Source organism: Pseudorca crassidens, chromosome 5 (assembly GCF_039906515.1).
Source record: "Pseudorca crassidens isolate mPseCra1 chromosome 5, mPseCra1.hap1, whole genome shotgun sequence".
Taxonomy (NCBI): Eukaryota; Metazoa; Chordata; class Mammalia; order Artiodactyla; family Delphinidae; genus Pseudorca; species Pseudorca crassidens.
Genome location: NC_090300.1, coordinates 89,792,993 through 89,808,174, shown reverse-complemented (window position 1 = coordinate 89,808,174; position 15,182 = coordinate 89,792,993). Strand labels below are relative to the sequence as shown.

At 39.5% G+C, this 15,182-nt stretch overlaps 1 protein-coding gene across 9 annotated transcripts in view; it reads left to right on the top strand.

The window, feature by feature from the left end:
- Nucleotides 1-15,182, top strand: part of SIDT1 (SID1 transmembrane family member 1) — an 88,611-nt gene that overhangs the window by 25,747 nt on the left and 47,682 nt on the right. For all 9 annotated transcript variants that reach the window (XR_010943737.1, XR_010943735.1, XR_010943734.1 and 6 more), the window contains exons 3-5: nt 643-813; nt 11,260-11,305; nt 14,582-14,683. Coding sequence is in view for 5 of the 9 variants with exons in the window: in XM_067738884.1 (XP_067594985.1) it covers nt 643-813; nt 11,260-11,305; nt 14,582-14,683 (319 nt within the window). In the remaining 4 variants the exon portion in view is untranslated. The remainder of the gene's footprint in view (nt 1-642; nt 814-11,259; nt 11,306-14,581; nt 14,684-15,182) is intronic.

Genomic DNA, 15,182 nt, shown 5'->3' with positions numbered 1-15,182 from the left:
CTTCATAATGTTCACCAAGTGTACTTTCTTTATCCCATAATATTTATTGAGCACTACTAAATGATAGGTGCTGGGGATACAGTGGTGGAAGACAACAGCAAAATCCCCGCCTCGTGGAATCTATATTTTTGCTGTATAAGGTGCTAGAGCAGTAACAAGAACAAACCAGAAAGCATGCAGACATGGGCACACAGTACAGTGTTAAATCACTTTTGGAGGTTAACACACGTGAGGATTGAAATACTGACTCTAACGCCCTGACTTGGACTCTGGGGCTTTCTTTATGTTCATTTTGCAAAAGCTTGAAGATTGGAAAAATGGAATCAACTGGTTGTTTTATCAGAACAGTTTTCCCTTCAAAATCTGATAACTTTCCTGACTGAATTAGGAGGAGGATTTGGTAATGAAGACACCTAAGTGAACTGCTCAGCACTCAACAGTCCTCATGTCTGTGTTATAACGTCACACAATGTGTGCCAAACACGGTAGCTCTAAAATTACTATCAGTAGGTCCAGTATGAAATTTTAAATATAAGGACTTGGAAAGAAGTTCAGGGAGAAGTGAAATAAGATGTTCTTTTCCCTGCTTGTTCATTGAGTGTCTTTCTCCTCGCTGGCTTTTCTCTCCACTGGCTGCTGCAGATACCAGAGGAGCTACAACTACCAGGAAGTGAGCCGCACCTTATGTCCCTCAGAAGCAACCAATGAAACAGGGCCTCTGGAGCAACTGATATTTGTAGATGTCGCATCCATGGCACCCCTGGGTGCCCAGTACAGACTGCTGGTTACCAAGATCAAGCACTTTCAGCTGCAGTAAGCGGGACTCCTTGTGGCCTTTCTCTGTTCGCTTGTCTGCTCTTCCTGAGCTTGTCTGTGCACGGTCCAGCTTCCTTCCTCCCAGATCAGCACCCCAGAAGGAAATCATCCACTTGGCATATTGTCTTAGCAACTTCTGAACTCTCCTGTGCACAGCTGTGCAGCAGGGCCTTAGTCTGTGTAAGGGGGAAGCAGTAGGGGACTGGAGCAGAGCAGAGGGCGGTGCACCTGATAGGTGTATCTGTTCCTGGGCATCTGTGAGGGCCCCCTCCTGTCTGTCGTCCAAGCAAGTGTGACATCCAAGCACTAGTGATGGGTACTTCTGTGTCACTCACCAGTGCCACTCTCCTGAAGGAAGTTTTGGTTTTGTTTTAAGGAAGATCTTAAGCTATTTTTCTTACCCTTATTACTATTCCAGTTTTCTCCTTCTGGTTGGGAATGTATACAGGTTGAAAATAATATGTTATGTGGCTTTGTGCGAAACGTATGACTGTTTCCTCCTTCTCCTTGCTCTACCATCCTTTGAAACCAAATCAGTCGGGATACAGCATCTCGAATTGTTTATATTAGACATGGAGTATAATAAATTCAGTAGAGGGCATTGTCTCTAAGGGATCTATTCTTTCCCAGAGGTTAGTCACATAAAATATTGCATAAATCTGTGTGAAAATGTAAACAGAAAGGCTAAGATTATTCCTTAATAAGGCCAGAAACTTCAGGGAGTTTCCTGCCCTATCCTACTCTAAGTTCAAGGCTTCTCAAGGGTTCAAACCATTCCCTCCCCTCTCAGTGTTTCAAATAAAATTTAAAAAAATATGTCATTAAATTGCTCATATTAAAATTTTACTTTGTACTCATCAAAAGTTATCATTAAGAGAACAAAAAGACAAGCCATAGACTAGAGAATATGTTTCCAACACTAACTAACAAAGGGCTCATGTGCAGAATATATAAAGAACCCCTACAAATCAATAAGAAAACACTGGCAAGCTTTTGGCTGCTGTCCCCAGTATCACCCACCCTTCTGTGGCTCTGGCTTCTTCTGGGCAAGAATCTTGGAGCCTATGAGTCTGAGCACTGCTCAGAGTGGGGGCTGGCACCCAGGTGGGTGCAAGGTTCAGACTCTGCTTCAGTGAAATAAATAGATTCTCTGGGGCAAAAATGAGGAGATCTCAGGAACAGAAACGATACATGAGACTTTGACCTCTCACTAGAACTTTGGGACAGAGACAGAAGATCTCAGAAGGGGAATCAATGTTTATATTTACCCAATGAAAATAAATGACATATAAATAGACTCAAATATGCCAAGTAAAAGACTAAGAATATCAGGGCTTCCCTGGTGGTGCAGTGGTCGAGAGTCCGCCAGCCGATGCAGGGGACACGGGTTCGTGCCCTGGTCCGGGAAGATCCTACATGCCGCAGAGCGGCTGGGCCCATGAGCCATGGCCGCTAAGCCTGCACGTCCGGAGCCTGTGCTCCACAACAGTGAGAGGCCCACGTACAAAAAAAAAAAAAAAAAAAAAAAAAAGACTAAGAATATCAAATGGGATTTAGAAAAAAAGAAAACTATATGTTGCTTAAAAGAGTACAATCTTTAAAAAGAATGTATAAACGCGAATAAAAGCATAGTAAAAGAAATACCATACTGATACTAAACAAAAGAAAGCTGATGTATTATATCACATTATACAAGCTATTCCTTAATGCAAGGAACATTATTAGATATAGAGAGACATTCCATATTTCTAAAATAATCATTTACCAGGAAGACAAATTTAAATTCTAAATTTCTGTGTACCTAGTAATATCACTTCAAAATATACAAAGCAAAAATTGCAGAATGGGAAGAAGAAGTGTACAAATTCACAATCTTTGTGGTAGCCTTCTCTATAGCTAATAAAATAACAAACCAAAAATTTAAAATGTATGTACAGGGTTCCCCCACTATGTGAAAGTAGAGTGTTCCTGTGAAACCTTTTATAAGCCAAATGATATTAAGCAAAGAAGCAATTACCTTAGGACACATCTTGCTAACACATGCACAGAATAAATTGAGATAAAGCACAGAGATTCCCAGACACAATTCACAGCTATGGTGGCTTGATGCTGAGATGCTGAGTGTAGTTCCAGGGAAGGCGGTGGCAGTGCCACTCTCACCGCTCAGGGTGCACACTGCAAAACAAATGCTGAACACTGTTTTCGCTTTTCATCTTTTTTCATAAAAGCAAAAATCTTCAGATTTCTTTCAGTTAGTGAAAACAGATACCAAGGTAGCAAATTGGCATAAAGCGAATTTTCAAAAAGTGAAGGATAGCGGTATGTAGTACTTAGAACAAATACTGGCAAACCACGGCCCACAGACTAGCCAATGGTTTTTGTAAATAAAGTGTTATTGGAACATAGCCCTACCCATTCATTTAGATATTGTCTCTGGCTGCTTTCATACTACAATGGCATAGGTGAGTAGTTGGGACAGAGAAATTATGGCCTGCAAGCCTAAAATACTTACTATCTGGCCCTTTTAGAAAAAGTTTGCCAACACCTGCTATAAAGGAGCAGGTCAACATGATTAACAAACTTGAGCTAATTAACGTATTTTGAAAACTGCATCTCAAAATGATAGAATGCCTAAGCTTTTGAAAATATACATATCCAAACTTCTGGGATGCAACGAAAGCACTGCTTACAGGAAAATGTAAAGCTTCAAATGTATATGTCAGAAAAGACGAATGGCTGAAAGTCAGTGTGTTAAGTACCCATTTTAAGAAGTTAGAAAAAGAACTGAAGCTTGTGTAAACTGCTTCTTTGTTGAAATTCTATGTATTTTATTTTATTTATTTTTTTGTGGAGTTGAATCCAATCAATTTAACTCCTGAATGTACTTTTTTTTTTTTGCATCTTTATTGGAGTATAATTGCTATACAATGATTTTTGGTTGCATTGGGTCTTTGTTGCTGCATGTGGGCTTTCTCTAGTTGCGGTGAGCAGGGGCTACTCTTTGTTGAGCTGCATGCAGTAGTTGCAGCATGCAGGCTGAGTAGTTGTGGAGCACGGGCTTAGTTGCTCTGCGGCATGTGGGATCTTCCCTGACCAGGGATCAGACCCATGTCCCCTGCATTGGCAGGCGGATTCTTTACCACTGTGCCACCAGGGAAGTCCAAATTCTGTGTATTTTAAAACATCATCGTCATTCTCTTGATTTCTATAGGTTTGTTATGATCATTAAAATAAATTCTTGAATTAAATGCTTGAAAAAAAAAAAAGTAAAAGAACTGAAAATAAAATTCAAAGAAAGTGGAAGTAAGTACTAAAATAAGAGCCCAAAACAATGAAATAGAGAACCAATTAACAATGGACAAAATCAACCAAGCCACAGGTCAACTATTTAAAATGACCAGTATTATTTTTATAATTGTCTTCTAAAAAATAAAAAAGACAGGCAAGCCCACTGGAAAAAAAATAGGCAAGAGACTTAAACAGACACTTCACCAAAGAAACTATACAAATGGTCCAAAAACATAACCTCATCAGCTGTCAGAAATGCAAATTAAAACCATAATGAGATTCCACTGCACCTACCAAACTGCTGTACTTTGAAAGGACTGACAACACAGTTCCACTCCTAGTCATATACCCAACTCCTAGATACATAATTGTGCTATTCATTCGAGGAATATCACACAACAATAAAAACAAACTATTTTTGTACCTAACAACGTGAATAAATCTCACAAACAAAATGTTGAGCAATAGAAGCCAGACAAAAGGAATACACACTGTTTGATTCCATTTATATAAAGTTTAAAAACAGGCGAAACTATTCTGTAATGTTAGAAGTTAGGACAGTGGTACCGTCAGGGAGGAAAGAAGAAGTACACGGCTATGTTTACTTCGTGAGAATTCTTTCAGATATATACTTATGTCTTGTTATCTATATGTTTGTTACACTTCAATAAAAAGATTCATTTTTAAAAAATAAGAATATTTTAAAATATATACTACTTTTGGGCAGTTTATTTTTCTGATCAGAATGTTCTGCCCTATTATAAACTCTCCTTAAATTTTCTAAAGCAGTTTATTCTGAAGTCCGTAGCCAGTGGAGTTGCTGATATGAACCAAATATCTATCTTGGTCCTCTCTACACCCCTTGACAGCGGATACCCATAGATACAGATGGACAGATAGATTAATGAATGGTCAGAAGGATGGTGAAGTAGTTACAGCATTTTTTTTCCAAGTCCCTCCATTAATTTTGGTGTAGAAAAAAGTGATGTGATAATTTCAAGAGCAAAGAACCAGCCCCCCAAAAAAGGCAGAAAAAGATCAATTATATGAGTCTCTAGGAGGGAGGTTTGAGCGTTATAGTATATACATTTTTAAGGTTCTCCAAGTGATTCTAATGTGCAGCAGAGTTGAGAACAGCTACCTTTAAGCAATTTCTAAATGCGGTGCTTGTATTTAATTGTGTTAATAACTAAATTAATCTGTGATATTAAACAGTATGGGAATTCGTACTCATAATTTGAAGGAGGTGGCAGCACTTTACCCGAACAGGGTGCATTTTGAACTTTGGAGAAGCCCTGCATTTACTAACTGGTCTCTGACCTGTCGCTGTCACCTGGTAGTAGTGTACTTGAATTCTAGGGCTGGTATCTGTGAGGCTAATTAGACCCTTTGGAAAATTGAATTCTGTGAAACTGAAGCCATAAGGTCACAACTCTGTGAGAGGGTTATTGAATGATACGCATGTGGTGAAACCGCAAGTCTATTCCCTCATATTGTTTTCTGTTTCCGCCTCTCACAATGTGACCTGACCTCAGCAACCAGACATGCAGAGCATTTCAAAATGCACACAGTTACCAGGGGTTTTATGCGAATAAGATAAGCCCGAGAAGAGATGGTAACTAATATATATGTGTCTCTTCCTCCCTGGCTCTGGATTGTCCCACACCAGCCTTGCTGGAAACTCAGAAATCCAGAGGATGATGGTAACAGGCAAGAGCTGAGGACTGTGGGGAGATCTGAACTCAGGTATTGAGAGAAACACTGAAGAACTCAAATTTCCCAACATTGCAGTTTCTGTTGTATGTTTTTCAGTGGCAGACTACAAGCGTTATTTTTTTCTAGAATCATAAATTTTAAGAATAGAAGGAACTTTGGGAATTGAATCCACTCATTTCATTTTTACAGATGAGCAAACTGATGCCCAGAGAGGTTAAGTGATTTGTCCAAACTCACACAGCCAGGAAAGGAGAAAATCAAAATTAGATTTGACTTCTGACTTGCAGTTCTGAGCTGTTCCCACTATACCATGCTATTTCTACTTTCTGTTTAACACCGTCCTCCTAATTTTTGTTGCCCTAAATATATTTCTCAATTCCATGAAGCATTTATTTATTTAAATCCAGCTTAAAAAATTAACTTCTGCCTTAAAGCATTACTCCGTGCTGTCTTAACTCTCCCCCACCTGCCTCCACACATGCACATACACCAGTTTTGCCCCTACTCCTTTTCCCAGACCCCATTGCCCTGGCGCTCAGTGCTGCAGAGTGTGAAGTTGCAGATAGGGAACAGCAGGAGGCTGCAGGAACAGGCAGGCACCTGCTCCTGGGGTGGGAGGAGCCTGGAAGAGCTGTTGGGAATTCTCTGATGGTCCAGTGATTAGGACTCCATGCTTTCACTGCCGTGGGCCTGGGTTCGATCTCACAAGCCATGTGGCTCGGCCAAAAAAAAAAAAGATATCCCCAAGAATGGAAAATGCATGACAGATAGTTTAAAAAGAAAAAGAAAGAAATTTAGACAGTTGTCTATGTTGTGATATTTGTATGGATAATGGATTTGAGGGGGACTCGACTGGGTGCAGAGAAATTAGAAGGCTGATGCCGTGGTCAAGATAAATAATGAAATGAACTGAAGCATTTAGAGGTGAAGTTGACAAAACTTGATTGGATATTCAGGGTAAGGGAAGTGGGAGAGTCTAGGATGACCATCTAACTTGTAGATGGTGGTGCCCCTAAGAGAAAATGAGAATTTTGAGGAGGGAAGGAAAAGATAAGTTCACTTTGGGACATGTTGAACTTGAAGTGCAGTGCCTGGCAGAGTGTTGAACTTATACAGCACGATGCTCAGGAGAGAGGGCTGAGCAACAGAGAGGCCACTGAGTAGAAGCTTCAGGAAGGCTGGTCCCTATGGTGCCTGAGGTGGAGTTCCAGGAGGTAAGGGGAGAAACAGGCAGTACCCAATCCTTGATCTTTGAGATATTTTTGCTGCACCAGGCAGTTTAGACTTCATCTTTAAGGTTATGGAAGCCACTAAAAGATTTTAAGCAACAGAATATCATCAACAGGTCTGATTTTTGAGATGACTTTAGTAGCCGTGTAGAAGATGAACTGGAGAGGAGAGGGCAGAGGCACACAGACAAATCAAAAGTTTGAACAGAGAAGAATCAAAAAATTATTAGGATCTGAACATATCATGATAGCAACAAAGTTGTAAGGGAGAAAAAGAGTCAAGTAATACACATGGGGATAATTCACAAATTCAAAAACTACATGTGGCAGAATCAAAAATATAGTCTTACGTGAGCACTTGAAGGCTTCAACCCTCCTCTAGCCTTCTAAGTAGGGATCTTGAGTCTTTGTTTTGAGAGAGCGTTTTGAGTGCGATAGCTCAGCTACTGTGCTGTGAAAAGTAATAGATTTTTGAGGAAATGGATGAGTAAAGAGGCTTTTAGACCATTTTGCTATATGTCATCCTATGTAATGGCCCTTTGGTATTTTAGGGTAGAGTACAGTGATTTACATTGTTTTTCAGTTTTGTTTTTTTTTCTCATTGGATGCTATACTGAGCAAAGACAGTGCTTCAGGTGGGAGCAGGTGCATCCAGGTTACATTTACACTGATAGAATCAGTAAGACTTGGTGAGCAGTCAGCTGTGGAAGGGATAAAAAGGGAATCCAAGACAACTCCAACAAGGATGTCACAAGTCAGGTGAGGCTTATCGACAGACGTGGCAGGTCAGGGTCAGGGAAACGGGAGTACATTCCCTTTTGATCATATGGAGTTTGAGATGCTTGAGGGCCAGCGAAGTGCAGAAGCCCAGCAGAGAAACCCTTTTCTGTGACTGGAGCCCAGGAGATAGCCCTGGGCTGGACATGGAAACTTGTGATTCACTACCATTGTTGTGGTTTTTGTGGCAACTGAATATTTATATATATGGATTTTATGGCAATTATATATAATTATACATATATGAATGAAGATGTATGTGGCTAAGGAAAACGAGGAGATCAAGAACGAGACTGTGGGTCACATTCTCATATAAGGGATCGTCTGAGAGATAGGAGCTCTCAGAAAAAGCTGACTTGGCATAGTCAGATGTGTGGAAGAAAACCCAGGAAAGCAGGGGTCACAGAGCCCAAGGGAGGAGGATCTAAGACAGAGGAAGTGGCTGTCAGTGTCAACTGTCACAGACAGGTAAAGAAAATTAAGAACTAAGTCACTGGATTTAACTACAAGGAGGTGACTGCAACCTCAGGGAGATGGTGGAAAAAGAATCCTGACAGCAGTGGGGAGAGGGAAGCATGAATGAGGGATTGGAGCAGAGCACTCTTTGAAGAGGCTGGTTGTGAAGGAGAAGGATATAGAATGACATCAAAGGAGAGAAATTTGGGGAAAAGAGGGCAATTCTGGGGGGTGCTTTTGTTTGTTATTTATTTTGAAAATGGTTGAGACTAGAGTATATTTATAAACTAAGGAGTAGAAAGGCAGATAAAATTTATAGGAGAGTTGGATTTTGGTAGAAGCAACGTCCCAGAGGAGGGAAGAAAAGACAGGATTTAGCACACGTGTGGAGAGTTTATACTTCAGCCAGAGCCTTGAGGTGGAGGGTTACAGATGATGGAGGGTTGGGGAAAGATTTGGGATTAGCAAAGGCGGTTCATGACAGATGGTAGTAAGGAGATAACAGGAAATGATACTCTGAAGTCCATAGTCCAAGTGAATAACCAGTGTGATTTCCTTCGACAAAGTGAGGGTTTTCAACGCTCGCTGTGCTCTGTGCTAGGGGCTTTTTGCTGTCAGAAGATATATGTGATGCCCTGAATCTCACAGTCCTCTCTGTACTCACCTCAAAAACGACTTAGTTTTTATCTCTGCCTGTCTTTCCGCTTACCCTTTCTTCCCATCCCCCCTTCCTTTTCCTTCTGTTTTATTACTCTCCTGTAGATACTTCTCCCCCTTCTCTCTCCCTTCCCCATGGGCCCTTTTCTCCCTCTTCTCCTGTCTCCCTTCCCTGCACACCCATCTCTCTTGACTCCTCTGTTCCTTTTCTCTTTCCCTCTCCCTCAAACTAGCCAAAATGAGGAAACAAAATTAGCTTTTGGGTTTTCTTATTTATTGAATAAACTTTTGTTTCCTGTGTTTAATTTTTTCAAATAAGTCAAAAATTGTGTACTTCCTTCTCTAAAACTAAAGGTGTACATGTGTCTCAGTTAGATTTGTTCTGTTGCTTAATGACACCTGATAAAATAAACCTTCCCCACCTCCACTGAGGCCCATGGGGAAGGAAACAGAACCTTTCATCTGCAACAGGCACCATGTTTATTTTGCACACACTGTTGACTCCATGAGAAAGAGAAGACTTAAATGTGATAGTCTTAAAGAAAATAAAGTGTTTTCAAAGTTTGTATGTGTTGTACTAGTAAAGCAAATATAAAGAACAAGAAAAAAATAAAAACAGAAAATTCCTATCAATGTCCACACATTCAATGTTATAACTGCAATTCAAATGACAGGGGAGAATTTAAAAACAAATTGCTGGCCAAAGAAAACTGTTTTCTCCTGGAAATCTTACACTGTCTGTTGCCAGCCAAGAAAATCACTGTCCTCTTTGTTCCCCTGACCTGGCAACAAACAGAATTGAGGGCCCCGTGTTGCCCTGGTAATAGCAGATGACACTCCCCACACGCTGAGAGCCACACACAGCACCGCGGGTCCTGACTCTGGCTGTGGAATCTCAGGAGAACACACACAACTGGATTTGACACTGACTTTGGCTTCTTTAGGTGACTTAAGATCACGAGTTACTAACCATATGTCAGCAGAACCAATCCTTGACTCTGATGATGATTTCTATTGAGAGTGAATATATACAAATTACATCCATTGCTAAACTCTAAGCCCCGTCTGCTTACAGCCTGAATTGTTTGTCATTACCTTTAGAAATAGTGCTCAAATTTTATGACTTCTAAACAACACCTCCAATTATAAACTTCATGCTTAAATGTCCTGACATGCCCTTTCTAAAGGAATCTTTAATAAAAATTTTAAACTATTTAATTTTTATAAAAGGAAAATTAGGAGTGGAGAGAAAGACTCCTTAGCATTGGGGGATAAAGCTGGGGAAGGACCCCAGAAGAAGCTCAGGTTCAGGTTCCCAGAAGTGCAGGTCACACTGGACAGTTGGGATCATGACACTCCCCAGACGCAGGCGTGGAGAGTGCAGTGGGCATGTGTGAGTGTGATCTTCACAACTAAAAATGAGGCAAGAACCAGAAAGAACAAAAGCCCCAAACAGCCCTTACATGACTACAGAGAAGAGCAAATTTCTCTTTGTTTTCCAGTCTCTTGAACTGTTCACGTATGTTCCTTCCAACAGCACTCTACGCTACAGATGTATGGTTCCCGCATGCTCCTCACACTGTCCTTTCCTCAGTGCTGGATCATTTCTGTCTTTCACAGAAGAATGAAAATATCTAATAAAATATCTAATAAAATAATTCACAGCAAATTAATAATTGGAGAGAAAATAACTTCATTATATTTTTTTGGTGGTATGTGCATTTTAAGAAGGGTCTTAGAACGCAATGCCTAACCCAAAGAGGACACAACCTTGGAGGGAAATGTAGACAACTGGGGGTGCTTGGGGGCAGGAAGAGTATGCTCCTATCTCTAGAGACCCTCCCATGGTGATTATCTATCCACCACATTTTTTAAAAAGTGATCTTTTGCCATGGATACATCGAAATTTTGAAGTGCTATCTGAATTATGCAAATGAACCTCAAACCTTCTTTTCCTCTCTCTTTCAGACCACTTCTCACACCTAAACCCTGTACTTGATTGTAAAATCTTAAGAGAATCCAAAGACAAATGTGTCTATAAAAGTCAACAAAGTACTTACTTGTATAGGTATGACTTCATGGGTTTACAAAGACATAAAATTGATCAGTTCCCCAATTTGATCATTCTTGAGAGTTGAAAACACCAAGTTCCCATGCAGCACACTTTGTCACTTTTATGGGCCCAGAACTCCTTTCTCAAAGAGTAGGGCTTTCCTTGCATCTAGTTTAAGATTTTTTTTTAATAAACAATTTTTTGTTTGCTAACTTATGCTTTTCTTTCACTTTTCCCACTTTCCCCTCTCCCCCTTATATTTCTCAGGACAAATGTTGCCTTTCACTTTACTGCCAGTCCCTCTCAACCCCAGGTAAGTGAAGGGCTTCAAGGTTATCATGATTCTTCCTGTTGGTGTTACCCAAAGAAACCATGGTAACAGGTAGAGTTAGCATGTGATGTTGCCCTTGATCTTTCACAACATGAGTTATATTTGTACTTTTGGAATGTTGTTCACGTAACTGGGATTTTAGACACACCTTTAACCTTATCATTTGAATTGGTGTAAAATGGGAGGCATGAAGTATTTGCAGATGTTCCTTGGCTCAACCTTCATTCATAAAATTGTGGGCCTACTATGTACCAAGTACAGTGATAGATTATACTAGGTGCCAGGGATAGAAGGATGAAGAAGAGACAGGTGCAACTTCTGCCTTCACGGACCTTATAATCAGGATGGGGGCGGGGAGACAGAGAAAGGAAGACCACCACTAAACAAATACAAAAATAATCAATTGATCTGAAAGTACAATAAAAATGAGACAGATTTTAATTTCCACAGTGTTATGGGTAAAATTAATTAGTTTCTCCTGTCATTAAGAAAGAACAGGAATGCTGACAAAAATTATTAGAAGAATTAGATATTTGTGCTGTGCTCTCCATTAGGCCATAGTCATAAACAGACTAAATAGATGAAAACTTTGATTGACTTGGGCTGCTTTTCTGGTGACACTTCTAGCTACCTTCCTTTCTCCTCTCATAGCTTCTGAAAGAGTGAAGTTTATGCAATAGCAAGTTTAAAACAGATTTATTTAATGTCCTGATATTTATTATAAGTCTTCTGTAGGCTGTAATGCAACTTTGTCAAAAATGGCCTTGGATATACTGTACTAAAACTGGGATTAACATATTATATGGATAATGTTGTAAATCTGTTACAACCACTTGTGAGCTGGTGAATATTTAACAACTGGTTCTTAGAGTGAAAGCCCTGTTTTGTAGCATTTGCCCATTTCTGCAGTGTAAATACCTCCACTCTGGCGGATTTCAAGCTGCCAGCGTGACGTCATTGAACACAGAGTTTGGCATCGATGTGCACAATCAGCTCCCCAGACCTGCAAAAGCCAACTCCAGCACACCTTGAAGAGTTAAATTTCCCATCAGTGAAAGCCTCCACAGTGCATATATGCTGCCACCCAGTGACAGAAGAGGACCAAGTCCCACGATCCATTGCCCTCAGAGTATTAGCCACTTAATTCATGAAATATTTGAAAGCACTAGTTACTAGGGGCAATGGGAGATATCTATATAGAAAGGGAGGGGAAAACTTGTACCCCAACTGCAGAAAGAGTACAGTCTAATAGTCCTGTCGAAAGCTATAATAAATATGATAGAAATATCATATTTATTTATTTATAAATATCATTTATTTATAAATAAATTTATTTATAAATATAATATCATTATATTTATTTATAAATAAATATAATAAAAATGTGTGAATGTCGTGATGTACTTTGTAGACTGAAAATCAGTGATGATTATATATTATAGCTTCTTTCTATTTTAAAAAAGTATTAAACACTAAAGCCCAAATAATTTGAATATAAATCACAAACTAGAGTAAAATATACTTAAAACAAACTCATGAAACAAAACAGAAATTCTTTGACATCTCTGAAGGTCTTACTTTACTCGTAACTGTTCCCATTTTGGCCTATATTTTATATCCCCTTCAACTGTAGGAAAAATTTTCTGTTCCTGCAAGTCCACCCAAACTATTGCACATACTCGGACAACCTGAATCACCACTGTCTGCCTCTATTCCTGTAGATAGAAGCAGGTTACAGAAACTGGATAGATAATCAGGACACAAGATGGTGATTTTTAGCCTAAATTCCAGGCATTGCTTTGGATCCTTGTCACTTGCTTCCTTCTGGTAAAAGTAGATTCTCAAGGCAAGGGGTTTATTTATTTGGGGTTTATGGTAATTTAAAGGTAAAAAACGATTAGCGATACCTTGGTATACAGATAAGGCTTCGGTAGATGTCTACAGCTGGCACAAAACCAACTCCTAGAATATACAGGCTTATATGTGATGCTCATTACTGCTAACAGTAACCATAATAATGCTTTTGAGTTACAAAGTACGGTTCCCTTAAGAACCACGAACGCCTCTTGGGAATTCCAGAGTATTCACCTTTGGAAGAGCCCTGTATTATATGCATTTGAATCAAGCTCCAAAATAAAAGCACAAAAACGGAGTGGCTTCTTGAGAGTGTTGCCATCTGTTACAAGGCATGAACAGACTTCCAAACAGCAGCGTTAATGACACTCTTTAATCTTGAGATGATTTTTTTCCCCATCAGAAGGCTTTGGATTGTTGAAAAAGTTCTATTTTTATTGCTCTGGTTCTCAGAATAAGGTTAATAAAGAGGATGTGGGAATGCAAAATGAAGTTTTAACGGGTTTTGCTTCTCCTTTCAAGTGATAGATTTACTAAAGCGCTAGGATAGGAGTTCGCTTTGTTTGTTTTCCTCAAAATTTTAATCGTATATTTCATGTCAAGCTTCTCAACCAAGTTTCTATATTTATAACTACTGGGCAGAAGTCCCCTTTCTTCATTATTAGCAACATGTTTAAGGCTTAGAGTTAATAAATTTTTCCAGTGGATTGATAATCTAAGTAGGTAAATAGTGTAACTTTTGTCTATTATAAATGTTTCCTTATTCTGATGATATTGGAGAAATACTTCTGCCCAAAATTGTGAACATATTTCAGGAGGCTAGATGTAGGGCTTGGTCTTTGAATCTAAATGTCATCTCACTGTGTTCCAGCCAGGAAATAGATTCTTTGGCAAGAAAGTCTAGGGGAAGGGTGGGTCTAGTGCTAATTCTTGCCTGTGGGAATGTGGTTAAGATTCTTGAAGAACAGGCTTATCTGCTTTTCAAGGAGGAGCTTCATATTTCAAAATGACCCCACAGAGGCAAACCTTGTCTCCTGTCACATTTCACATATCTCTAATTCAAAGGGTTGGGGGCATCTTCTTAAGTCAAAATTAGAATGAAGTGTAGCAAAGTTTAGTTGAGAAGGAAAAACCATAAAAAATGATATGGCAATATTGTATGAAATGGCTCCTTTCTCTCGTTCACTGCTGTGTTCCTAGTGCCTGAGCCCCGCACAGAGCATTTGCTCAATATGCAAGAGATGAATGGCTGACTGAATTACTGGAGGCTTACTGAGATTTACATCTGAACTTTGTGCTTCATATTTGAGGAAACCACCTTATTCATGGGAAAAAAGCTTGAGTTTTTGACCGTAAACATTTCTTAACATTAACAAATCCTATCTTTCTTTTTTTTATTCTTAGTATTTTCTATACAAATTTCCTGAAGATGTGGACTCAGTTATCATTAAAGTTGTGTCTGAAATGGCTTATCCATGCTCTGTTGTCTCAGTCCAGAATATCATGGTGAGTCTTCATAACCTGTCAACCTTCCAATATGGAGTATTATATTGTCCCAGGATAAATGAGAGAGAAGGGTGACCGCCATGTCATCCTCATACTACATATTCCTGACAAAACTGCTAAATAATAAAGACAGTATCGTGTGCACACAAGTGGGCAGTCTGTGTTTGTAGACATTGATCTGGGGAGATAGAGAGCAGTTGACTCCTCACCAAAATAAACAAAGGAAGGAAGGGAGGGAGGGAGGATTATGACAGAGAACAAGGAAGACCAACTTGTGGGCTGCACAAGAAAAACAGAAAACTGTTTGCTCTATTTTTTAAAATTTTTATTGTGTCATTAGGCCCTTTCTGTTTCATAAGGTGTTAAATAAAAAATGGGAAAGGTGTGATACACTTTAAGATGATCTTTTCAGTTCTCTTTGATTTAAAGTGACCTTGACTTCAGAGGACAAGGCACCAGGTTTTAGGAGGACTATTTCATGACTGTTCTGGGGGAAAGC